This window comes from Dicentrarchus labrax, unplaced genomic scaffold (assembly GCF_905237075.1).
Source record: "Dicentrarchus labrax unplaced genomic scaffold, dlabrax2021, whole genome shotgun sequence".
NCBI classification, from domain to species: Eukaryota; Metazoa; Chordata; class Actinopteri; family Moronidae; genus Dicentrarchus; species Dicentrarchus labrax.
The window spans coordinates 12,643,119-12,667,611 of record NW_026136710.1 but is presented as its reverse complement, the minus strand read 5'-3'; the positions used below and the strand labels follow the sequence as shown (position 1 = coordinate 12,667,611).

Below are 24,493 nucleotides of genomic sequence, written 5' to 3'. Positions count from 1 at the left end.
TTGAAACAGAAATCATCAAACGTATATTATTTCATTTGCTTAAGATAATTCTCAGTTGTGAGACCATGTTTATTGAAAATAATATTTTTTACTGTTACAGCCAACATCAAAACTGGAGAAATTCAGTATTTTCGTACTGCCTGTCCTTGCCTCTTATCTTCCTACAGGTCTGTTTCAGTCCTGCAGACACTAAGGTTATTTTTAGCCTCACAAGTTCCAGAGAGCCTCCAGTTTCCCTGGTGCCTTACACATCATCTCAGGGTTTAATTGAGGGTGTGTGTTCAGTGCAGATGTGCCTCTTGTGTGTGTGTGTGTGTGTGTGTGTGTGTGTGTGTGTGTGTGTGTGTGTGTGTGTGTGTGTGTGTGTATGAAAGGCGGTTTCTTTTATTTTCTCTCTTTCCTCATAAATGTTGCATTTTTCTTTCAGAATTTGCCACAAACACTCACATGCATGGCTGCACACGGTCGAGCACACGTTCACACTTTGTCTGCAGCTGTGCCACAAATATCTGCTGCTTCTCATCCTTTAGTGTCACCAGACACATAAACCTTGAAATGTAAGATTAATACCTGTTTAGGAGTTACAGAAGATATTGTCATGTTCATGTAATGGGTCAGATTAGCTTTAAGGTAAGATAAGATGTTCCTTTATGGATCCCCTGTGGGAGGAAGTTCGGCACAGCAGCACAGGGGAATGTAGTGCAAATAGTAGAGAAGAGTGAAAACAGCCTCATTAACAGCCTCCGAGCAAAGAAGACATTTCTATGTTTCTCTGTGGTTATAATTCTTTCCCCTGAGGTCCAAACACAAAGCAAAAATAGAAGAACCAAAATTAAAATCCCCATAGCTGTCCCAATAAACAAAACTACACAATAAAATGCTGTATTATGTTTTCTAAACTCTGACTTTGGCAAGAAACTATAAACAACACACGAATAAGTCTACAGCCACGCTAGAGGCACTGAGAGTCTGTGCCATGGGCTAAATGCTAACAGCAGCATGCTAACATGCTTACAATGTATTGCTAACTTATGCTAACCAGGTATGTAAACCATCTTTGTTTGGCCTGTTAGTGTGCTAACATTTGCTAATTAGCACAAAATAGAAAGTAGAGCTGAGACTGAGATTAGTTTTGCGGCTATTTGGTCATAATGTCCAAAATATCAGACATTGTAATTTTGACCTAATGAAAAATCAGAAGATCGCCAAAGTGATTACAATTCATCCCGGAGGGGACCATGAATGTGTGGACCAAATTTCGCGGCAATCCATCCAATGGTTGTTAAGAAATTTCACTTAAAAACCACAATCAGCCGAGTTTCTTACATGTTTAATTTTCTGAATAACACTACATGATATACAGAATAGTATTGAGATAATATAAATATTAACAATCCTACTTGCTCTATACTTCTCTGCATTGTTGCCATGGATTTATGGATGAAAAATTTAACAGCCACTAGTGGAGTTGTTCACACTGAATGTAATGCTATTGAAGAGGTGATAGAATATAACCACTTCATTTACGCTCCGCTGCACCCCACTCAAATATTTCCTGACCCATGAGGCTTACGGGAATCATAATGCTAAAGAATTTCCACAGTTTAATTAACTCAACAATCCTAATCTGACCCCTGTGTTAATTATGTATGGGCTGCTCTCAAGATGCTGTGATGGTCGTTTTTATTAGCGACCATTGAAGGTTACAAGTTAATTACACTGGGTGCCACCGCTTAACTTAATTTCCACTAAAACCTCAGTGAATGTGGATCACTGCAGATAAAAGTTCCACATCATATTTTCCAGGAATTGCACATTATAACTACTGCGACACATATTCCAGTGATTTACTGCAGGCTGACTGCATTGGAAGTTTTTGACAGTTTTGGATACATGTTCATCTTATTGTGTTAACTTTATGTAATATTTTACTTTATATTGTTGCTGTCCAGTGAAAACTGTGTTCATCCAAATGTGGTGAGGATGATTTTTTTTTTTTAGATAAAATGAACCATTTAAAAAAACATTTGTGAATTTGGTCTGTTTTTCTTTGCTAATAAAAAGTTGACATGGAGATACATTCTTTTTACATGACACCAATGTAAGTTATATTAAAATAAAGAAGAATGAAATAATGAATTATCAGTGGAAAATAATTCTATTCATATGCTTGTTTGTTTTACTTACAAATAGATATACATGAATTCAAAGTTAACAAAAGTAGTAGAGGTAAGAAGCTTTAACTTATACTAAGACATCTTCAAAAAGGCAAGATGAACAGCAGTACATTACACAAAAAGAAAAAAAAGAAATACAAAGAGTTTGCTAGTTTGGCTGCTGCGTCAATCATCCCAATCATAGGTGGAGCTGTAAAATGTGATCGTGCAACACGTCAGACATGCTGCTCCACAGGGCTTCATACCTGTTCATAAATGTTCAGCACCACAGACAGCTCCAGCACCTCCTCAGCACCACAGATAGCGACTGAGTTCATGCTTACACTTATCCACGGGGCTGCTGAGGCACAGCTGCAGCAACATCTGCAATCATCCTGTTGGTCCAGTCTGAACTACAGTGAGAGGAGAGAGAGGCGAGCAACCACTGGAGCCATTACTGCTGCAGCTGCCTCGTCTCTCCACAGGAACATCTGTACCTGCTTCCTCATGCTCGGCTTTATCAGCTCCTCATCACCCTGTCAACCTGCTCACATCGTTTTATACTGCAGGTCTGTGTTTGGTTGCACTGCACTGGAAGAGAATGAAAGCACAAACTTTTTCTGGCTGCTATCTGAGCTCCAGAGCCTCTGTGCTACTTGGGCTACGTTTAGGTGACTTATGAAAATGTCTTCCTGATCTACGTATGTTGTACAAAATATTGTCTTTTTAGGAATTGGTACCTTAGTAAATTATTTTTCTTTCTGACTTTTACTGACTATTCATTTATTTTGTTTAATTTTCAGACAATTGCTGTTTTACTGACTATAACTCACTTCAGAATGTATTGGCCAAGTACACACATGACCCTACTTTATGTTGCTGTAATGTACTTACATACAGAGCAATTTACAACAAGATAGGAATAGACGGCTGAAAACAAGGACAAGAAAGCTGAACAAAGATAGGTAAACATAAATATTAAGTAGGTGAAAAAAGGTGTAAATGTAAATATTTACACAGAAAGCAGCACTGACCAAAGACATACAACTTCTACATATAGGTCAAGTGTTTCTGTATTTGTAATTTGTGATTGTAAATACAAAAGAAATAAATACTGAATATACATAAAGTGGGTGGTTATTCACAGTATATATTTATATTGACAGTGCTAATATGTAAAAACAGTGTTTTAAACTGTATATATAAAATTTATAATTTGTAGATACAGTTTTAGTGTTACCGGGTTATTGTCACTATATGATTGAGGTGTTCATCAGAGTGATGGCCTGTGGGAATAAATTGGTTTGGAGCCCTCCAGAGTTGGAACAGGTTGTGTCCAGGGTGCGATGGGTCTGCAGTGATGTTTCCTGTCCATTCCCAGCAGTATAGCACCAGTAGTGGTCTATCTCTGTCCTGTTTGGTGGCAGATCCAAACCGGACAGTGATGGATGTACAGACAACAGACTGGATGATTGCAGTGTAGAAGCTCCTGAGGCAGATTAAACAAATATTTATAATTTTCCACTCTCAAAATGTAATACACAAGTAACACATAATATATTCAGTTGTTTTTTGTTTGTTTAATTTTCAGTTTGGACACCAGATGTCACTACTGTCCATAACATAGCCTACTGTAAGGCAGAGAATAGGCTTGAGGAGGTTGGAAGTGTCAGGTATCACAGGTATAACTACAAGCAGATGTATTGATATAGATAAGGCAACCACGTATCCAGTATAATCAATCATTTAAAAAAAACAATTGTATTGCGAACTCCAGCAACACATGAAGCATAAAAAATATTTTGTCTTCACCTATCATAGTCTTGCTGTTTCACAACACTGCAGCCTGTCTTTATAACTCATGAGAGGGTGGTAGTATTCTGAAAAGCTTAAAGAAGTTAGCTGGATAAGTCAAACACACACACACACACACACACACACACACACACACACATACACATTGGGTGTGAAATGTGCTCTCTCTCTCACACACATGCATTTTTCAATTTACATAATGCTAGTTTCCCTCTCCTGACCTGTGATTATGTTCCAGTGCATAATCACAGGCTGTCTGTATTACTGCGATACAGTGTGATTAGTCTGATGTAACACCCTGTAATATGAAGTAGTATTTGAACTGCTCATATGCTGATGTGTTCCAGGGCTATTTTTCTTTGTAGCAAGTCACATAAAAACTTTGAACTAGAGTGATGAAAGAAGCTTTAGTTAACTGGACAGATGTTCCAGCCCTCAGGGAACAAGCTGTGAATATGTGTTATAATAACTAGATGGGGGAAAACTAACTCACAGGAAGCCTGCAGTGTTTGTTAATGGTGGAGCTACAGGACGTTTTCTTTCTTTGTGTAAATCTCTTAATGATCTTGTTTACCCTTCAGCAACAATGATTACTTACTGGGCAGCGAGTATTGCCATAAAAAGAAGCAGGAAATCTGTGACTGCTCCCAGACTCTCTCTGTCTCAAACACACTCACGCGTGGGTACACACACACACGACTCAAAGTCACATAAAATGGATTTAGACTTTTCTTTGGTTGCTCGACAGCAGATTAAGAGTTTAGTGAATCAGGACTTTCTTGTAGTTACCGGCCAGACTTCACAAAACAAACATGCCAAGGATAGAATATCCATGGTCCGCCTCGGTTTCCTGACTAAGATGTGACGTCAGTCTGGAGGGAAAAGGGGGGCCCATTGAGATCCCCTCACTATCTGCTGAGGATGTGAGAGGCTGTGGCTGCTTCTGCACCACCCCCTTCATTTCCCCACAATCAACAGGAAGACTGGAGGCCGGCAGAGAGCCACACTCTGCATGAGAGGAAGGACGCAGAGGTCCAGCTGTACAGTCAGAACAAAGGAAAACAATCAAGGCAAAGGAATGAGCAAGAATCAGAAAGAAGTGAAGAAAATTCAGTCAGTTTATCTGCAGAACTTGGAAAAACTAAACCAGGGGATAAAGCCGGACAAGAAAAGTTGGAAACCAAAGGACGGAGACTTTGCTGTGCAAACAGCAATGGAAAAGCTGCGACAGCCTCCCATAGCTGGAAAGGTAACCAAAGGCTCAGCACACACAAACAGAATCAGCAGAGACCTTACCTGCTCCATCTGCTTGGATCTTTTCAAGCAGCCAGTGTCTTTGCCCTGTGATCACACCTTCTGCCAGGGGTGCATTGAGGGTTACTGGACTGGTCCGCGGGGCCCCGGGCAGGGAGGCACAGGCTCCTGCCCTCAGTGCAGGAAGGTGTACCCCGGACAAAGCTACAGGCCCAACCGCATTGTTGCCAACATAGTGGAGAGCTATTGTCAAGGTTTGGAGGAGAGTGGGACTGGACCCCGCCTGCCAGATGTTGGGGTGGCAGAGAGGGTTCCTGCTCCGGTCCCACGCTGCAGCAGACACAGAGAGGAGCTGAAGCTCTACTGTGAGGAGGACCAGGAGCTGGTGTGTCTGGTGTGTGGTCTCTCCCAGGAGCACAGAAATCATACCATGGCGTGTGTCCAGGAGGCTGAACAGAAGTACAGGGTGAGTGAAGCTTTAGGTAAATGTAAACATTTCCAAACTTTGAAACATCAGGATGCATCTCAGGAAGTATACATCCAATCTTCCAAATTATTATTTATGGGTGGAAGTGCTCCTTCTCTAGTGCTTATAGTACTTTCTGTGGTCCTTTCATCATACTTTGTACCATGTTAATCACTGCTGTGCTTCCTTGGTTTCATATGTATGAACAGACGACTTAAAGGAAACATTTGTGCTAATTTATTCATTTACTTTTTTATCTATTGTTTTTGCTCTAAAACATCCAATAAAAGTGGGTGTGACATTGGAATTACAAGTGAAAAGCAGGCCAGTGTGCAGTAATGTTGTGTCTCTGTCTTGTCAGGCATCTCTGAACAGCTCCATGGATTCCCTTAAAGCTGAACTCAACACAGCGCTGCAGTACGACAGGGAAGCCGAGGAGGAGGTTAGAAAGCTCAAGGTAAGAGGAAATACTTCCAAAACAAGATTTTTACAGCTCCACCTATGATTTCACAATGCACTCAGTGCTATCACCAATGCATTTCCTATTCCACACTGACTGCCCACTTTGACCCATTTATGGTCTTAAAATCTGATTTCACCACAAAGAAATGAATATATCTATAAAACAGATGTGATAAGGTTCTTTATTCCCGACGGAGCTTGAACTGAAGGAGAGATCGGCCTAATTTGGGCTTTTTTCAAATTATAAACATTTGTTTCCACAGTACAAAAAAGTAAAACATGGTGTGGCTTTTATGCTCCCATCTTTGTAAAGGTAAGTGATTGCTCCCAGTGACAATATGCATCATCCTCCACCTACTTAGGAGCACACGGCTGACCTGAAGCAGCGCATTGAGGCCCAGTTCAGCGACCTGCACCAGTTCCTGTACCAAGAGGAGAAGCTGCTGCAGGTGAAGCTGAAGACAGAGGAAAGGAGAGAGCTGATCCGACTGGACGAGCACAAGGCCCTGTTGTGCGTGGAGATCTCTCGTCTGCAGAGAGCCGTCCACGAGATAGAGGAAAAGCTGAAAGAGCAGGACCCGTTCACTCTGCTCCGGGTAAGTTCAGCTCATATGAACTTCATACACGATGAATACAGTCCATCTGGAAGTTATTAAGAGCATGATGAGTCAGCTCTGGGGATGATTAAGGCAAGAAATGCTGAGCTTTTGATTTTAATCTTATTTTTCTTCCAAAATTATTCATGTCACATTGAAATGAGAAGAAGTGAAGAGGTAAAAATCTGGGCTGAAAGTTACACATTCTGTCCTGTATCAGACATGTGTTACTGTGCCAAAATGTTGAACAGGCACAGAGCCCAACATTCAAGATTCAACTGAACAGGGTGTGACCAAGTTTGTAAACCATTCTTAAAAGCCATAAACATGTTGATCTAGTCAGTTTATGTGTATTTGACAAAAAAAAAAAAACAGTGTTGCAACTTTTCTAATAACAAAAGATTTGAGCAGTGAGTTAAACAGGATGTAGGCCAGTGATCTCACTCGTTGATCTGGAGGATAAGGAGTTTAGTTTAGGCACAAGGCCATACTCAGGCCACGGCTGTGGGACTTTCCCCCGGCCACAGGGAGATCCCACAGGGTGGGATAGCGTGAGCTCAGACATTGATGTAATGTGGAAAAAAGCTTTCTCTTCTTTCAGATACAACAAAACTAATCACTGGTCTCTGTCTCTCTTTTCCTGTGTTTATTTGTGTGCTTCATTTCAGAGCATCAAAGTCCTCCTCCAGAGGTGAGTGTGGGAAAAGCTTTTACTATCTGATCCTGCATAGGTTTTGTTTTTATTCTCTCTCTTTACTGTTCTGGCTTGTTGCTTTTGTTGGCAGGCCGTCGCTGAAGTTTGAGAAACCTGCGTTTACACCGCCCAGTCTATGCGAGGGTCGGTTTGCAGGGCCCCTGCAGTACAGAGTGTGGAAATCCATGAAAGGGAGCATTTATCCAGGTACTTCAAGTGACTTTTGGGCCCCAACTGTCTTTGTGAATGTAATATACAAGCACTGAATTACACAGAAATCAAGATCATTAAGCTTCAATATGTATCATCAAAGAATCTCTTAAATTCTTTATTTTATATTCCTGTTTTTAGTTCCAGCGGCCATCACATTTAACTCCAGCACGGCCAACCCATGGCTCAGCCTGACCTCCTCCCTCACCTGTGTTCGCTATCAGACCTTTAACCACACCGTGCAGGACAACCCTTACAGGTTCAATGCTGCCCTGTCACTGCTCGGGAGCCAGGGCTTTACCCACGGACGCCACTACTGGGAGATTGAAGTCTACAGCAGCACAGTCTGGACTGTGGGGGTGGCACGGGAGTCAGTGCCCAGAAAGGGAGTCATCAAAGCCCTCCCAGCCAACGGCTTCTGGACTCTCTCCCTTTCTTATGGCATACAGTACATGGCTGGCACTTCACCCCCAAAAGTCCTGTCCCTGGAGGAGCCACTAGCCAGGATTGGAGTGTACCTGGACTACAAGAGGGGGCTGGTGTCCTTCTACAATGCAGAGAGCATGACACACCTCTACACCTTCAGAGAGACCTTCACCGAGACGCTGTACCCTTACTTCAACCTGGGCTTTCTTGATAAAGTGCATGAAAATGAGCCTCTCAAGGTTTTCTTACCAAAGATTTAAAACAACTGTGACAAAAATACAACTGAAAAGGGAACAAAAGCATAAAAAGTTACCAAACAAATGTTCTTTGTTCTTTCTATTGTACAGAATTAGATACAACAGACGATTTGTAATTGTGCAATGTACAATAAATATTATATCCATCCATTAGAAATAGATGTATCTTAAAGTAGCCCTGTGCCTTTGTGGGCATTGCAGCCTATCTTTGCCTGTTACTGCCACCTGTTGATCAGTAAAATAGGGTGACACCATTGGTAGGACTGTGTATATGCATTCCCAAACAAAACAGGGACCTACTCGATATAAGAGGTCTAAAACTCCACAGGGAACCTTTACGTAACACATTTGTAACACACAGTTCCGTTTGTAGACCGGATCTACTGCCACTCATTTCATTTCAGAGAAGCTGTGCTTCAGTGAAGAATGTGAAACTGTCTGGGTACCTGGCTGTTGTGAGATTAATGGAGTGTGCTATTATGTTTATTTTAATAATTCAATAATCTTTCTTGTGCATGATACACTTATACATTCAATAAAATATCACTCTATACTGTGATTGTTTTGGACGTGTTGAGGTTTTAGTTGATTACATGGGGTCATATCATACTAATGAGGTATTCGGTACATTCAGAGACCTCAGGAGATGTTTAACCTTTTGATTGGAGCTGGTAGCAGAACACTAAGAACAAGTCTTTTTTATGTGAACAAATGGTTATAATTTTGGATATCTACTTTGTACTTGTGCTAGATGCATCGACTGTACCAACTGTTCATCCTGTTAAGTGGCACACACAGAATTATATGGTTGTTATTTTTAATAAAAGCATTTCTTCAAACTTTTTTTCCCCCCAAAGTGTGCTTATTCCAACAAATAAATAGAACATCCTCGTAATTTGATTACACAATGAAGATGAAGTTGAAAGTTGAAGCACTATTTTTAATTGTTCAAAATAAACTGTTAAGTCCCCATCAAGAGGTCACATGATCACACCTGAGGCAGGTGGAATGACACAGTCACCCCCCTCAGATGCAATATCTTCACCTTACAGAGAGACTATTAAAGATGCCTTCCACCCTTTGTTGTTTTTTCAGCCCAGTCATATAGTGTGTGTCCTGTATGTGAATTTCTTCATTTAATACCAGGCTGAAAAGCAAAGTTTCACTGTCTTGCCTGCTTTAAAGTATAAAGTTGCTCCTCTGACTACAGCCAGCAGTAAGATAGCTGTCTCTGTAACCATGCCCACCGGTGATGTCAGAGTGTACTGACACCCTCCAAAGTACACTTATACATCCCTGGAGCAAGCTAAGAAATAAAATTCACTGGGGGTAAAAATCAAGAAGTTCTTTAGAGAAATGTTGACTGATAAGCATGTAGGCTGAGATGTAAATGGAAAAATATTGGATGGACTGAAGAATAGTGTTAATTTCACCCATTATCATTCTGTACTTTATGTATTTTGCAAGAGGATACAACACGCAGAAACACCAATCGAAAACATGTGAAAACACTGTCACAAAGGAACTCAAAGGGAATGTTAATGTACTGCAAGGGAACTCAAAAACTTTTAAAAATATTAAATAAAAGAACAGATTTTGGGAATAATCCCTTTTTTTCATCCTCCATCCTCATTTCCATCATTACCAGTATGTGCTTTTGTCCAATGATATAATACAACAAAGTGCATCACATTCATGAGAAGTGATCCAACTTTCAACCTCAGATTGAAAAAAAAAAACAGTCCATATTATGATTGAAAAAAAAAATCATGGCAAACTATATCACAATATATACATTTTATATCTTGACACAGTGCTATGACGTAATAAGCTCATTACAGCAGGGGTGACTGAATTTACTCGAAGTTCACTGCAAACTAGTCCTTTCCTTTCATCCTATATAGCTATATAATGGGGGAGAGTAAAGATGCAGTTTCGCTGCATGGCTTCACTCTAACAGATGTAAATGTAAAGTATGTGGGTTGGTGTTTGTGGTATCAATCCATGCATTTACTCCCCGCCTGGAAATGGGTGTGTCACACCAAATGTTAGGGGTGAAGTCTCCATTTAGGTTTGGGGTAGTTTTAGAGAGTCACTTGCTTGCGTGTAACGTGTCCTGGAACTTTGTGCTTGTGTAGCGTACATGAAAGCCTTTTTTATTGATGCTGTCATCTGAGTGAAACTTCAAAACTATGGCGTCTCCCGCTGAGTAGACCTCCTCCGGGGCCTGGGAAAAAGAAAAAGGTACAGACAAAAAGAGATGGTTTTTGAAGATTCATTTATTTTAAACAGTGGTTACAACACAAAGCTGATATTTTTAGACTTACCCCAGATCCACAATATCGCCCCAGCCTTGGAGACTTGATGTCAGCGCCGTCATACAGCTCCACGTAATCATACCCGCAGTCGGCTTCCTCCTCAATCTCAAACACTTGGAAGATGATCTCCACTCCGTAACCCTTTTCAGCAGAGACCACCCACAGACAGTCGGAGCCGCCGGGGTAGTTGTTATCTCCAAACTGGGCATGAGAGTAGAGATCTTTTGTCTTGACCTCGGCTTTTAGGCTTCCTCCACATTCTGGGAATTCACAACCACAAAATTAGAGGGGTCAAAAAGAGGAACTCGTAAAAGTGAGGAAAGAATGCAGCTTTATAAACACAGCAGAAAACAAACCCATAGTTGAAATGTCACATTTTTGGTATTCTATTCTTTCTACAAAGTGTAATTTTACTAATTTTCCAGGCTAAAAGTTATTTTATAGTTGCTTCGCCCACCTGCTCCGTATGAAGCCTCGAAGCCTCTCTTCTGCACTGAGTTGTCTGAGAAAAAACGCAGGAACATTTTGTTGCCACTGGAGATGACTGGAGAGGGCTTTTTGGTGCCACAGAATCGTCCAAGACTTGGGACACGCACATCCCGCCCGTCGTAGATCTCCAGATGGTCGTAAGCGCACTCCAGATGAGCCTCCATGTCGATCTCGTTAAAAACCTGAGAGTCAGTTTGAAAAGCTGTGAATTACCTTGATCAGTTGATGACTGTTACTTCATGACATATAATGTTTAAATGGAAAACAAGGAAACATCCATTGACATACAAGTTTAATGCGATGGCCCGGGGTGGTGGACAGAGACCAGGTGCAGGCCTTCTTGCTGGGATATCTATCAGGCCAGTTGGGGCTGCTTATTATGCCTGACACACTGTTAACAACATGATCACATCCCGCTGAAAAACACAACACAGCAACATATCAGCAAACAATGAAAGCTGCATTACTGAGGGGTCACATCATTTCCCTATCCTTCAACACAACTGTCCTCTAGGGTGTTTTCCTAAGCAAAAGCTTCCATCAAAAGTGAAGACCATTGCAACAAAGGGACTATAAGTGGTTATAAGTAATTCCTATAAAAACCATTCACACTGAGCCCCAGAAGGAGATTCTCACGAGGTCAGGGCGAGGAAATCAACTCAAAGGACCGGTGAAGAATCAAACACTCAAAATCAAAATAACAAATCTTATGTATAAATGTGGGTGAACTGACCCTTTAAAGACACACTGTACCTTCCTTGCAGTCATGCTTATTATCATGCAGCATGAAGCCGCTGCGGCACTGGCAGCTGTAGCTTCCGAAGGTGTTCACACACTCGTGCTGGCAGCCTCCGTTTTCTTTGGAGCACTCATCGATATCTGTTGAAAAAGTTATTATTATTATTATATATTAATTTCACTTCAAAATTCCTTTGCACAAATGTGAATACGTCAGAATAAGCTGCAAAAAACTTGCAGAACACACTGAGTTAACATTTTAGGCCCAGATCTGCTGCTGCTGAGTGCAAGCACAGACTTTCAGTATGAGACAGATGTTTAGAAAAAAGCAGACCAGCAGGAATTGAATGGACAAAATATATAATTAATTCTATAGCCATTTGTGGTCTGAACAGAACACATATTAATTTACGCTGGTATGGCATTTAGGACTCTCCATATATTTTCAAACTTGACTTGCCCGTTTAAACCGCAGTTACTACTGAAGACTGAAGCTGCCTGCATTGTTCTTGGATTGGGGTGACGGTTTGGATATTAGGTAATACTTCCTGAATATTTCCTTCCCCTATGCTTCCTGAATATTTCAGTCTTTATGACTTACCAGAAAAGAAGTGAGCCTTAAAGCCCCTCTTGGAGACGGTGTTGTCGGACTTGAACTCAATCCTCATGTTGTTGTGTTGGGAGGTGATGACCTCAGGTTTCTCTGCTCCACAGAATTTCCCATGAAGCTTTGAGTCTGAACTCAACCCGCTGTGCACCTCCACATAATCGTATTTACACACCTGATGGTAGAAAATTCTACTTACTGCAAAGGACAAAGGCTTGTGAAATTGTGATGATTTTAGCAGGTTGTTTGGTAAAACATCTGCAGAAACATGATGATAAATGACATTCATTAACTTACATCGTTTCCTTCGGTCTCGAACACGTCAAACACCAGAGTAATGCGATACTGAATGGGTGCCACCAGCTGCCACACGCAGTTCTTGTTGGGAGGGTATTCTTTGGGCCACCCGGGGGTGGTGAGGGAGCCATTCAGCTTGGTAATGAACCCGCCACAGGCAGCTGCTGGTGGGAGAGAGCAATGATTTTAGTGGTAGAAGTGTAAGAGAAAAACACTTGCATGACATAAATTAAAACCCATTGTGTTTCTGTATTCTCTAACCTACTATTTAATCCTTTAACTGTAAACAATGTCGACCTCATAATTTACAGGCTGTTAAATGCAAAGTAATGTCAAGAAATAAAGTGATAACTGAGTCATTGTAACAGGGAATTGTGGTACTGGAATGCACCAGTAATTAGAATACAATTATTTGTTTTTTAAATCAAAGAAATACACCAAATCATACTTATATATATACTATAGGGAAATGCACTTCCTATTCTATAGCCTACTTCTCAAATCAGTGCTGTACTGTACTGACAAGGCTTTAAGAGACGTTGCAGCAAGGGAGCACTGCCCTCTTGTGGCAGAAGAAAAACTACCAAGCCAGATCACATTAAATGAATTATGTTAATGTGGAATATGTTCAGCAATGTTGATGTTTGGCATCAAGTCTTTGACATGACATTCCTCATAAGGAAACACTAACATCAGCACAGCAGGAAGTCGGGAGTCATTTACCCACATTACAGTCTCAGAACCTGCAGGTGGATGCTGGGATGGGAAATACGCTTATTTGCTTTCTGGAAGGGGGTTAGATGAGATGTTTGAGACCACCCTCATATCTGTAGGCTAAATATGAAGCTACAACCATTGGGTCATTAGCTTAGCTTAGCATAAAGACTGGAAACAAATCTAAAATGAGAAAAGTATTTATTGTCAAATTTATTGTCACAGAAAGGGAATAACTGTGTTTGTGTAGCGGTAGACTTGAGTTGACTAGCTGGACTAGTTTCTCTTCCTGATTTGAAGTAGTGGCACTTTAATGTTGCTTGTCAGTATAGTGTTAGTGTGTGGAGTCTTAGTTGCAATATACTCACTGTCACAGCTGCGTCTGTCAGCTGCCAGCTCATATCCAGGGTCACAAGCACATCTGTAGCTGCCCAGCGTGTTCATGCAGCGCTGCTCGCAGTGACCGTTGTCAGGCCTGGAGCACTCGTCCATCTCTGGCAAATGAAAAATTGTCAAAATTCGTTCCAAACCAAAAGTTTCTTTTAGCTGCTAGCAGTTTGTGACTGAAATGATGTTCTGACCTTTGAAAAAGTTGGCTGCAAAACCAGCTTTGTTGACCGATCCGTCAGATACAAACTTCAGCCAGAGATGGTTGGAGCTGCTTTTGATGTCGTCAGGTTTGTCATAGCCGCAGAAATGGCCGAGCAGCGGGCTGCTCTCCAAACTGCCATCCCTCACCTCCACGTAGTCGTAGGCACAGCTGTCATGTCTCTCAATCTGCGGTCGGAGTAAACGACAGTGAGAGAGAGACGTAATAGAAGATGTTAGTGAGGTCTGAGATGTTTACTTGCCTTTTGAGGTACCTGAAGGTATATGAGGTTTTAGAAACGACTACAATACCAGTTACTCTCTGGTCTAGAACCAGTTCATTGTCGATTTAAATAGAGAGGCAAACAAACAAGGAAATACAGGTGCTTTCTCACAAGAAAATAAAAGTGATCATAGTGATAGCTTTGTGAAGCATTCTCCCAGACTGGCCTTGAGATATAATCTTGTTTTTCTTGACAATAAATGTGAATTTACCTCAAACGACTGAAAGGAGAGACCAACATCGAAACCCTCTGCTACAGTGATTTTCCACACACACACTTTGTTGGACTGGTAGTCATCGGGATAATTGGGGGACTGGATCTGGCCGCTGTCCCGATTCACCTCTCCCCCACAGATGGCTGCGCAGGAGGTGAGAAGTGAGATTCTACCATCAGCTGGCAAATGTAGCGTATGTAAAGAGCATATTAAAACCCACATATTGTCAGTGGTGTACCTTCGTATACTGCTGAAAAGCCTTTGCCCACCCAGCTGCTGCTGCTTCTGAATTCAATCCACAGTTGACTGTCAGCTGAGATGATTGGATCTGGAAGTGTGTCTCCACAAAAACGTCCTGTCAAAGCACATGAAAAAATAATGCCACTGCCTGTAAGTAACAACTTCACAGTGCTTAGTATATAACGCAGGTATGTTACTGTATCAAGTTAATGATACAGTTGTTTCTGGATGATACTCAGCAGAGACCTTTCAGAGGAGCTTTTCTCCAGAACCCGTCCCGGACCTCCACGTGGTCATACCAGCACAAGTGACTCCTGAAGAGATCCATGGAAGTAAAATTCAGAACAATCTAAGAGACACAAGACACAGATAGAGGGCAGATTGTTATGAGAGAAATGGTATTGACATCTGTCTAGATTCAGACTTACAAGAGCTGAAAAACAACAAAGCATTGTCCTGTTTTTGTTACTTCGAGGTGTGAAAAATGTGCTGTTTGTGAGCCATGTAATGATCAATAAATTCTATTTGAGCTACTGACATTTTCTAACAGTATAAATCAGTTAAGAGAAAACTGATGGTGGATTAATTTACCTGGTGATTGACAATAAATGAAATTAATGAATGAAATCTACAATATATCAAAATAAATTGTCACATTGACCTTAAATAATTTTTTTTACACACATCTGTGCACGAAGTCTTCCTGTAATTCAGCTCTCTGTTGATATGTTTGTCATAATTTATTTCAGTTAAAGAGTTTAAGGTGGACTGACAGGTTGGTTGAATCATTTTAATTACTGGACATAGGAAGATTGTGATATGAGCATTCATTAAATCAGTGCCTTGATAAATTTGGTTAACTGTCTAACCCTTATTGAATTAATGCATCAACACATTTGTCTCTACTCACCTTCTCTCCAGGAGTGACAGAAATCTTCCAGACACAGTGAGCATAGGCGGAGTAGCCGTTCGGAAAACCTGGAGAAGAGAAGTTTCCAGCACTCTCCTGCAGGCTGTCCCCGCACCCTTTAACAACCGCACACCATAACACATGGTTATACTACAATAGACCTGGGAAACAACATTAATAAGTCCCAGAATGAAGAACAGAGGATATTCTAAACTGTTTTAAATCCTGTTATAGCTTTAGTTAATGCACATATTGATTTTAAATGTGTGATTTCATTTTATGGATATGATCATTACGTGGTTGTATTTATCTACGTGTGTAATGCATCGTACTTGCACACTTGTAGAGTTTGCGGGCTTGTGCAATGTCCCCTTTGCTGAGCCTGGTCCTCTGTCCAATCGGTGGCCTGACTCCATTGACATCATAACGAGGCAAAATTGTGTCTAAGAAGATCCCTCTGTTTCAGACAAATCACAAAACATGAGCAATTCTTTCTCAGAGAAGATCAGAGTATCTAATGATTAAAAAATCAATTACAGCACAAGAAGCCTAAAAAGGATAAACAACTTCTAACTACAATGTGAGGAAAATGTGGTTTTCAAAAGTTCACAGAGACAGATTAGTGCAGGATTTTTTTTTTAGATTTGACTCCTGTTCAACACCTTGATACTTTATTGATTCTGATAATCTCTCACTGGGTTTGGAGCTCACTCTTGCACAGTTCCCATGGTGATGCACCCATGAATGACAGGCATGTGCAAACAGAGCGCTCTGAATGGGGCCTTTCGGCGGTGCCAGCCGGCTCAGTGGAGCCCGCTCCTGAATGCCAGAGAAAAAGGCCACTCCAGCCCAAATTGTTCAACAAAGCCTGAACTGCCAGGCCTTTATTTAGCTTGGCTTGCCTCCATGACCTAGACCAGCAAAGCTGTGGTGGAGGTAAAAAACCAAAGCACAGAGAAAAGCAACGGGGCAACAACATGCACGAGACAGAAATGAAAAGGAGACTAGTGTGAAACCATTTCTGTGACAATACAGGATCAAATCGCCTGAGGTTTCCTATGGAGCTTGTTTAGCAGAGCTGAATAAAGGGACAAACAGCAGGTCAGTGTGGTAGCAAAGCTGATAATGCAGCATGACATAGGCGGCAGATTTTTTTCATATGGTTGAGAGTGAACTCGACACGGGACCCTCCAAATGACCATGAACCATGTTAGAATATGCGGCCATTTCAAACAAAAATTTCCAGAAATGTAAAATGAGTTAAAGCTGCAGTTGGTAACTTTTATGAAAATAATTTTGATCATATTTGCTGAAACTTTCACTATATCCTAACTGTACATGTACATGAGACAGATATTCTGTGGGGAAAAAAACAGGTTCCTCTGGCTCCTTCTAGTGTTCCTAATGATATTTAGAAAAATCCACCGGGCCTGATCGAAAAACAACCAATCAGAGCCAAGAAAGACAGACTTTGGGATGGTGGCTTGAAGATGGTTGATTGTTTAGTCTCATTTCCAGCATTGGTATTTAAGGACCTGGGAAGACTCAACAAACAACTATCTTTCTTGGCTCTGATTGGTTGTTTTTGTTCAGGCCCGAATATCTAAATACCATTTAGAGCACTAGGAGGAACCATATTTTTTCACAGATTATCTGTCTCATGTAAAGTTTCAGCACTACAGCAGCTTTAAGGCTTTCAGAAGCAAGGTAGTGATGATGGTCTGGTTAGAGAAGCAGACTGGGTGCACTGTATGTTGCCAATTCAAATAAACAGGTTAAGGTGGACAGAGTCAATCACCAAATGCTCAACAAGTAGGCTCTTGGGGCACCCTGGTAGTTCACCAGGAAGAGCTTGCACCACATGTACAAAGGCTGAGTCTGCAGCAGCCTGGGACCCTTTGCTGCCTGTCCTCCATTCTTTCTCTTCCCACTTTCCTGTCTCTCTTCAGGTGTTCCTGTCTAATAAAGGCTATAAAAGGCTAAAAATAATCTTTAAAAGCAGACATTTAACAAATAACTGCCCCAGTGGAGTTGTTTAATGGTCTGAACCACGGTAGAGCTGAAAAAGTGTGCACACTCAGGAAACTTTAACCTTAAAACAACAGTGATGAAATCCTCACAGTCCCTTCAACACAAACACCAAATTTACAAAAAACAAAGTGTGAAGCAGAAGAAATCTTCACATGCCAACCTGGAAAATGTATTCCTTGCATAATGCATGATGCTGCCAAAGTCGTATACCTCCCCAAGTGAGTCGACCTCGCCTGGCTCCATCTTCAGGAAGTTATACTCCTGTCCTGGTCATATACAGATAATCAATGGACTAAATGCAAGGAGAAACATCTGGAGCACACACACAAGTTTTCACACTTATTCATGTCAACACACCTGAAATTAACAGTACCTGGTTGGATGTTGTCTCTGATGATGCTTACATGCTGGTCACGGTCTGGGCGTGTGTGTTCATGCCAGAAGCCGATCACGTGGCCGAGTTCATGTACCACAATGCCAAACTTATCACAGTTCTTTCCTATAGAGATGGCCTGAGGGCCGCCGCCCCTCCTCCCCACGTAGGAGCAACACCTGCAGGGGGTGACACCGTTTAGGTCCACATCCTGGAGCATCTACAGAGAAAACAGTGATATTTTGCTGCTTCTGAATATAAATATACAGTGGCAGACGCAGGCTGTTTGAGGGGCACAGCTTAGTCAGGGTCAGGACTGGCACTACAGAGGACACTTTTTACAGTATTTAAGTTGGATGTGATTTTCCTAATCCAGGCAACCATTGCCTATGAAAGCTCAGCACACTGAGATGAAGATGAATAAAGATTCATTGTGATTAATCACACAACTCAAACACACTCATAGAGTCTGCTAGTTGACTTTCACATGACATGAAAATGAATGGAAATGACTGGATTCCTTGAACAGTAGAAGCAATTCTAATGTTTCTAAAACACAACAGTATGCTTGGCTGCGGACAATCTGACCTTTTTTTATGTGTCCTTACAGGCTGAGGTATTATCTACATGGAAATCTGTTAACTAATAAATAATGGTAATTAAAAATGGTTAATGAGCACTCAACTCACCCACAAGGTCGGTAGGTGAAAACAATGTAGCTTTCTTCAGTCGTCCTCTCAGTGAATGTTACGCAAGTGTGTTTCTCCCAGTGACGCATTGCCTGACGGAAAATGGCTCGCTGGCTGCCTGAAAGGAATTAAAGTTTGACAGCTTCAGCATGTCCAAACCGCACATGGCAAGGAGCACATTCTGGCTGTTTAAAGCAAACAACTCCCCTGTAATAACAGATGAAAGACTTATTGTTTTAATTCAGAACTCACCACTGAAGTTCCCACTGATCACATACGGGATGATGCCATCCGGCCACACTCGCTCAGGCCTGGAGGTGGCTGCTCTCCTCCGACGATGGAGACTCTGTCTGTCTGCAGCTCTCCTACTCCTGACGCTCTCATTTGAAGTGGAGCTGTTAACTGTAACAAGGCACTGATTCTCATCCTTTTATCTGGACTTACAAAAGTATATCAGAATTATTTATTGATTAGTAGATTTTTTTTCGACTCTGATACCTGAGTCAGTGTGGTTGGTCTGGACTGTGTGCTGTGCACCAACACTGCTGTGGGCGTCCCTGAACATGCGGAGGTCATCTTCATCAAGGGCAATATCTCCCAAAAAGGCAGCTGGGGAAATACAGATGAACACAAAGATAAATAACACATCTGAAGCAACACATCAAGCTGAAATTATGTTAAAAAAGAAAAATAAATAGAAAACTCTATGTACTCTAATAAATGCTATTATGTTCTGCTATGGACACATCTATACATACAGAATTAGTATAAGTGACCTGCGGGTCTTTCTTCTCATCTGACAGAGCAAGTGTATCTGTAGCTGTTCTGTACAACGTACAAAATATTGAATTTCAAATAAAATACAAGAAATAAAAAGAAAACATGAATGTACAATCATCAAAGCTCCTGTTCCATACTGTAACCTGGAACCTGGACATAGATGCAAAATTAGCTTACTAGCTCACACTCACTAGCTAAATATGTGAAGTAGTATTATGTTGTTTGATAAGTGGGGGAATTAAATGGGTCCGTACAGACAGAACGGAAGTACCTGAAGGTTTAATAGATTTTTTTTAAACGTTATGTTTGAATTTCGATCAATTTTCAACAGAAGCCAAAAACTAAATGCACATTTTACTCTACTGTAAGTGCATATCTCTGTCCTGAAAAGGGGCCTGAACAGGACTCCATGTGGCTGTTTGATCAGTAAACACACCTCCTGAATACAGTCTGCACCGCACACAACAGCACACAAACTGAAGCATATTGGAGGGCTGTCCAGCTACTGTGTTTTAAAGAAAGAAGATGTGAATGGAATTCTTTATAGGACTGTGATTTCTCTGTGCTGGACTTTGCAGTGTTGCTGAACAGCTACTCAACCTGCAGTACAAACCTTTTTTTACAGGAGCTTCGTATGAATGGCTTAGATGATACCTGCATAGTTGTGCTTTTTGCCGTGGTCAATAAGAGGACATGTTCCTAAAGTGCTAAGAGTTTCTTTTGCATATTGGCTGCAGCAACCTGCTTTTAAATGTTCAGCAACTGATTAACCCAGGAGTGAAGTCCTCTATATCAGAGTAAGGTGAAGTAATCATCATGTATGTAATGCAACATACAGTATTTCTCTACTTCATGTTATTAGTGGAAACTTGTTTTCTAAAATGAAGGATTACTGTATGATTGTGTTGTGTGTGTAGGTCCCAAACATCATTCTCATCGTTTTTCTTCATTAACAATATAATAATGTATGCCATGTAGAGATGATTTTGTCCCTTGACACACAAACTGACTGAACACAAACAATCCCAGTCACTTAGACTGTGATTGATGACACAGGATATGTTTTTAAAAGTAATCATTCAATCATTCATTGGTTAATTAATAATTATAATTAATTAATTAACCAGTGCTTTGCTGTGTTACTCTTCCAAATAAAAATATGCATTACTGTCAGTGATGGAAAGTAAGAACATTTAATCACTTAAGGTAGGTTTTCAAAGTACTTGCACTGTACTTGAGTATTGACATTTTACATTTAAACATTGTATTTTCTTACTACACTACATGTATCTGACATATATACTTAGTGTACAACCATTTACAACATTAAAATGCTGCTTACAAGGTAGTAAGTAATGATATATGTCACAATAACAGATGTGTTTGTATTCTTAATGTGAAAAAGGGTTGTTCTGCAATCTGAATACTTCTTACATCACTGATTACTACAGGATTTTAATGTGTTCTTACAGTCAGCAGTGTAGCTCAGAAACTGGAAGAGTTGCAACTTAATAGTTTGACTAAATATTAAAAAAACGATGGTTCCTTTCAGATAATTCAACGTTAGCAGCTGAAGAAGAAAAGAAGGGCAATCATCAGCAATCACAAGAAATCAAACATGCAGGGATGATTGTAACAGACAATTGGACTAAAGTTGGGTTGTTGGCTTTAACAAACTGAGTGGGAAAAACCCTCAACTTGTCTTGAAATACAAAGTTCATGTCAAGTTTATTGTCTGCTTGAATGACACCCAGGCTTCATCCTGATGCCCAAATCAGGATTTTCTGGCTCCAGTAAGAAAACTCTGAATGGTCAACCACAATCCACAACGTCCTTTATAAAAGTTATTGGTGACATCACACACACATTTGGTCCGTGTTTTCCTCCGCTATGGGAATAACATTTTGTTTCCATTATTAAGACCATACCTCCTGTATAAATCAACTAGTCAAGCAGAACAGCTCCCATTAAATAGCTCATTTAGCCCATGTGATGTAACAACCTTTGAAAGTCCAAATGAAAAGACATAGCGGGCCCTGTGTCAGCCTTTGAAGTGAATTCACTCATGCAAAGGGTGACTGTAAATGACTGTCACCCCTGCAGTGTGCACCCCATGCCCTGAAGCCAGAGGGATTTCACCGGCGTCCAGCCGAGGACTGCGCTGGCACGGCCTCAATGACCTCTAGTCTCCAGGCAACTGCCTCGAAGAAGAAGAGTGGTGTGTTTTGGAAGTTTCAAAAGTCACAAGTGAAAAAGGGACCCCGACCAACTGGAGGCCCTCTAGTAACCAAATTACTTGTTTGGCATGTTAGATAACAGATTTGTTTTGTATATTCTTTCACACAAATCAGAGACACTCTGACAGCTTCGAGCTAATTCATTCAGACTGACATTTAACTCCTAATGCAGGATAAAAATATCATCCTGTGCTTCTGTTATCAATACGGTGTGATTTATTGAATGTTTGTTTATCAAAGTAGATCCTTTTTTAGACAAACGTTTGATATACTTGTCTATTTAAGGTTCTTTGTACTTCTACTCCACTTCATTTCAGAGACAAATATAGTAAGTTTTGCTTTGAAGATCAATATTTGACATACAAACAATAATATTTGACATACAAAGCATACAGTATTACCAGCTTATAAAAATATAATATTCCTCTTGCTGAAACTACCCAATAGTTTAAATAATTTCCACCCCAATAACAGTTAAATGCACCTTCAATATTGTGAAATAGTAATAGTTAATAAAGTAGAAAAGAAATCTAAAATGATAGAAAAACATTTTGTTGCCTACTTTTGATATTATGCAACATATGTTGCTAACACTTTTCTACTTCTAAGTAAAATGATAAATGCTGAACTTTTACATGTAACTGAGTATTTTTATAGAGTTATATTGCCACTTTTTGCTACCTAAAGCTTGAACATTATCTGAGAGCTGCTGATTAAAGGTGATTTGTCCCAACAATCACTATATACTGATTTTACAGTAAACCAAGAATAAACCAATTCACATGGAAAGAAAGGAGCAAGTACTAGTCCAGATATCTCCTCACAATATGGTATAGTTATATAAGTGTGACTATGACATATATATAACATCAGGTGCACTCTGGAGTAAATTAAGTCAACATCATGTAATCAGTTTTCTACTGGAGCAATCAGTCTATCTATTGATCTACTAATCATTGATTTTCAATGACAAATGTTATGTTAAGGAAACATTGAGAGTGTTGTCAGGTTAGTGCAGCTCTTCAGGGCTTTGCTGAAAGAGGAAATTATAAACATATAAAAGCAAAATAAAAGCAGCTCATAAAGGGTTTACAGTAAAATTACTGGTTGGCTGTGTTCAGTGGTGGATAGTAAATTTACTCAAGTATAGTTTTGAGCCACTTGTGTTTTAGTATTTGTATTTTATGTTATAATGCAAAAATACACCAGTACAGCTTTAGTTAATAGCTATTTTAACATGATGTATAAAATGTAAAATGTTACTATTGATGCTTTAAGTACATTTAGCCGGTTATAGCTTTTTCAGTAAAACTATGACTTCAGCACTTAGACTTGTATTGTATTTGTATTGTGTTTTATTGCTACTTTTACTTAAGTAAAAGGTCTCAAAACACCACTTTATGTCTTTGCTCTGTATGTTAACATGTTGGTATTTCAACAAATGGATTTATACTCCTCTAACAATAACTGACAATGAATTCATTGTTACTTAACTTATTCATTAATTAACAATAGGATGGAAATATGAAGGTTGTGTTTTTGCATGTAAATATTTGTATTAACCTAAATTACATTTAATCCTAAATTGCTCTTCACTTCTACATCATTAAGAGCCCTATTTAACTTATCCTATAAGCTCACAGTGATCAGGGCCTATGGGACTGTGGATATCGGCCAAATACACATTATATATAAACCAACAGGAAAAAAATAGGTCAATAAATGCACTGTACCAGCTTTACAGGGATCCTTGTAGTCGATTGCATCATCGAGGTAGGTAAAATTAGTGTCCACAAACTCCCTCCCAGCCGCCAGAGAAACGCGCAGACAGACGCACAGCAGGACCAAAAATGTAGGAGCGACTTCCATTACTTCGGATCAAATATCTAAAAAAGGTAAAGTTCATGTGCCTCGGTAATTGTAGGGAGAAAAAGAAAAGAAAAAAAAAAGTTGGTCGACAGCGGCGGTGTGATTTTATAAAACACAGCGCTGTTTTCTCACGTCTCCATTCTGCTGCAGTGATTCGCTGACATACAGGAGCGAGAGCAGAGCTCACACAGTTCACAGCAAAACACACATCAGTGCATCTGCAGCCAGAGAGGTGCTTCACCTGCAGCACAAGAGCTGGTACACATCTACATACGATGAGTCAGGTTTAGTCTTCATCATCAGTCGTCCATCAGTATCACTTATAGACTACAAAGTGAAGCAATTTTTTAACAATAGTGTCGAAATTATTTGATTTGATTGATTTCAGCAAATCGTTTACATGATCAGACTCTTACTCTGATATCTCAGGCTCTTTACTCAGTTTCTCTGTGTTGTGACCTGACACACCGCCTGCAGGTTGTCCACTACACAGACACACAAACACACACACACACACACACACACACACACACGCACACACACACGCACACACACGCGCACACACGCACACAAAGAGAGGTGTGATGCGTTTAATGTCCAGCTGCCCCTCCAAGCTCATCCAAGCTCATCCATGGGTGCCCCTTTTTAAAAACCTAAATGTAAACTGATTGCATTTAGTTTTTCCCACTTAAGTTTAGCAAAGCGTCACATTTTAGATAATCCCTGTTTTCTGCTCTGCTCAGTTGCCCTGCAGTGATGGCATGAGAAGATTTATTCTC

At 40.4% G+C, this 24,493-nt stretch overlaps 2 protein-coding genes across 3 annotated transcripts; one reads left to right on the top strand and one right to left on the bottom strand.

Moving 5' to 3' along the window:
* Positions 1–4,901: 4,901 nt before the first annotated feature.
* On the top strand, positions 4,902–9,175 carry trim69 (tripartite motif containing 69). Its single transcript, XM_051411890.1, has 6 exons — positions 4,902–5,691; positions 6,053–6,148; positions 6,516–6,749; positions 7,418–7,440; positions 7,535–7,650; positions 7,795–9,175. The coding sequence occupies exons 1-6, from the start codon at positions 4,984–4,986 to the stop codon at positions 8,337–8,339; spliced, it is 1,722 nt and encodes a 573-aa protein (XP_051267850.1). The 5' UTR covers positions 4,902–4,983; the 3' UTR covers positions 8,340–9,175.
* A 584-nt stretch (positions 9,176–9,759) lies between these two features.
* Positions 9,760–24,104, bottom strand: LOC127370124 (bone morphogenetic protein 1-like). Of its 2 annotated transcripts, none has more exons than XM_051411876.1 (20): positions 23,579–24,104; positions 19,327–19,437; positions 19,081–19,230; positions 18,829–18,946; positions 18,140–18,318; positions 17,927–18,032; positions 16,068–16,192; positions 15,736–15,851; positions 15,072–15,174; positions 14,824–14,940; positions 14,583–14,728; positions 14,081–14,276; positions 13,868–13,993; positions 12,786–12,949; positions 12,483–12,663; positions 11,897–12,022; positions 11,432–11,559; positions 11,112–11,325; positions 10,664–10,914; positions 9,760–10,563 (listed from the first exon to the last, which is right to left on the bottom strand). In XM_051411876.1, the coding sequence occupies exons 1-20, from the start codon at positions 23,712–23,714 to the stop codon at positions 10,429–10,431; spliced, it is 2,928 nt and encodes a 975-aa protein (XP_051267836.1). In that variant the 5' UTR covers positions 23,715–24,104; the 3' UTR covers positions 9,760–10,428. The 2 variants fall into 2 exon arrangements, with proteins under 2 accessions (XP_051267836.1, XP_051267837.1); XM_051411877.1 differs by having other exon boundaries at positions 12,786–12,946.
* Positions 24,105–24,493: the final 389 nt, after the last annotated feature.

Coding starts and splice junctions, on each gene's coding strand:
- trim69 (XM_051411890.1), top strand. CDS start 4,984: ATGAGAGGAAGGACGCAGAGGTCCAGCTGTACAGTCAGAACAAAGGAA. Junction 7,441..7,534: donor ATCAAAGTCCTCCTCCAGAG/GTGAGTGTGGGA, acceptor TTTTGTTGGCAG/GCCGTCGCTGAAGTTTGAGA. Junction 7,651..7,794: donor GAAAGGGAGCATTTATCCAG/GTACTTCAAGTG, acceptor TCCTGTTTTTAG/TTCCAGCGGCCATCACATTT.
- LOC127370124 (XM_051411876.1), bottom strand. CDS start 23,714: ATGGAAGTCGCTCCTACATTTTTGGTCCTGCTGTGCGTCTGTCTGCGC. Junction 18,947..19,080: donor GATCAGTGGGAACTTCAGTG/GTGAGTTCTGAA, acceptor AATTCCTTTCAG/GCAGCCAGCGAGCCATTTTC. Junction 12,950..13,867: donor TGACAGACGCAGCTGTGACA/GTGAGTATATTG, acceptor CTCTCCCACCAG/CAGCTGCCTGTGGCGGGTTC.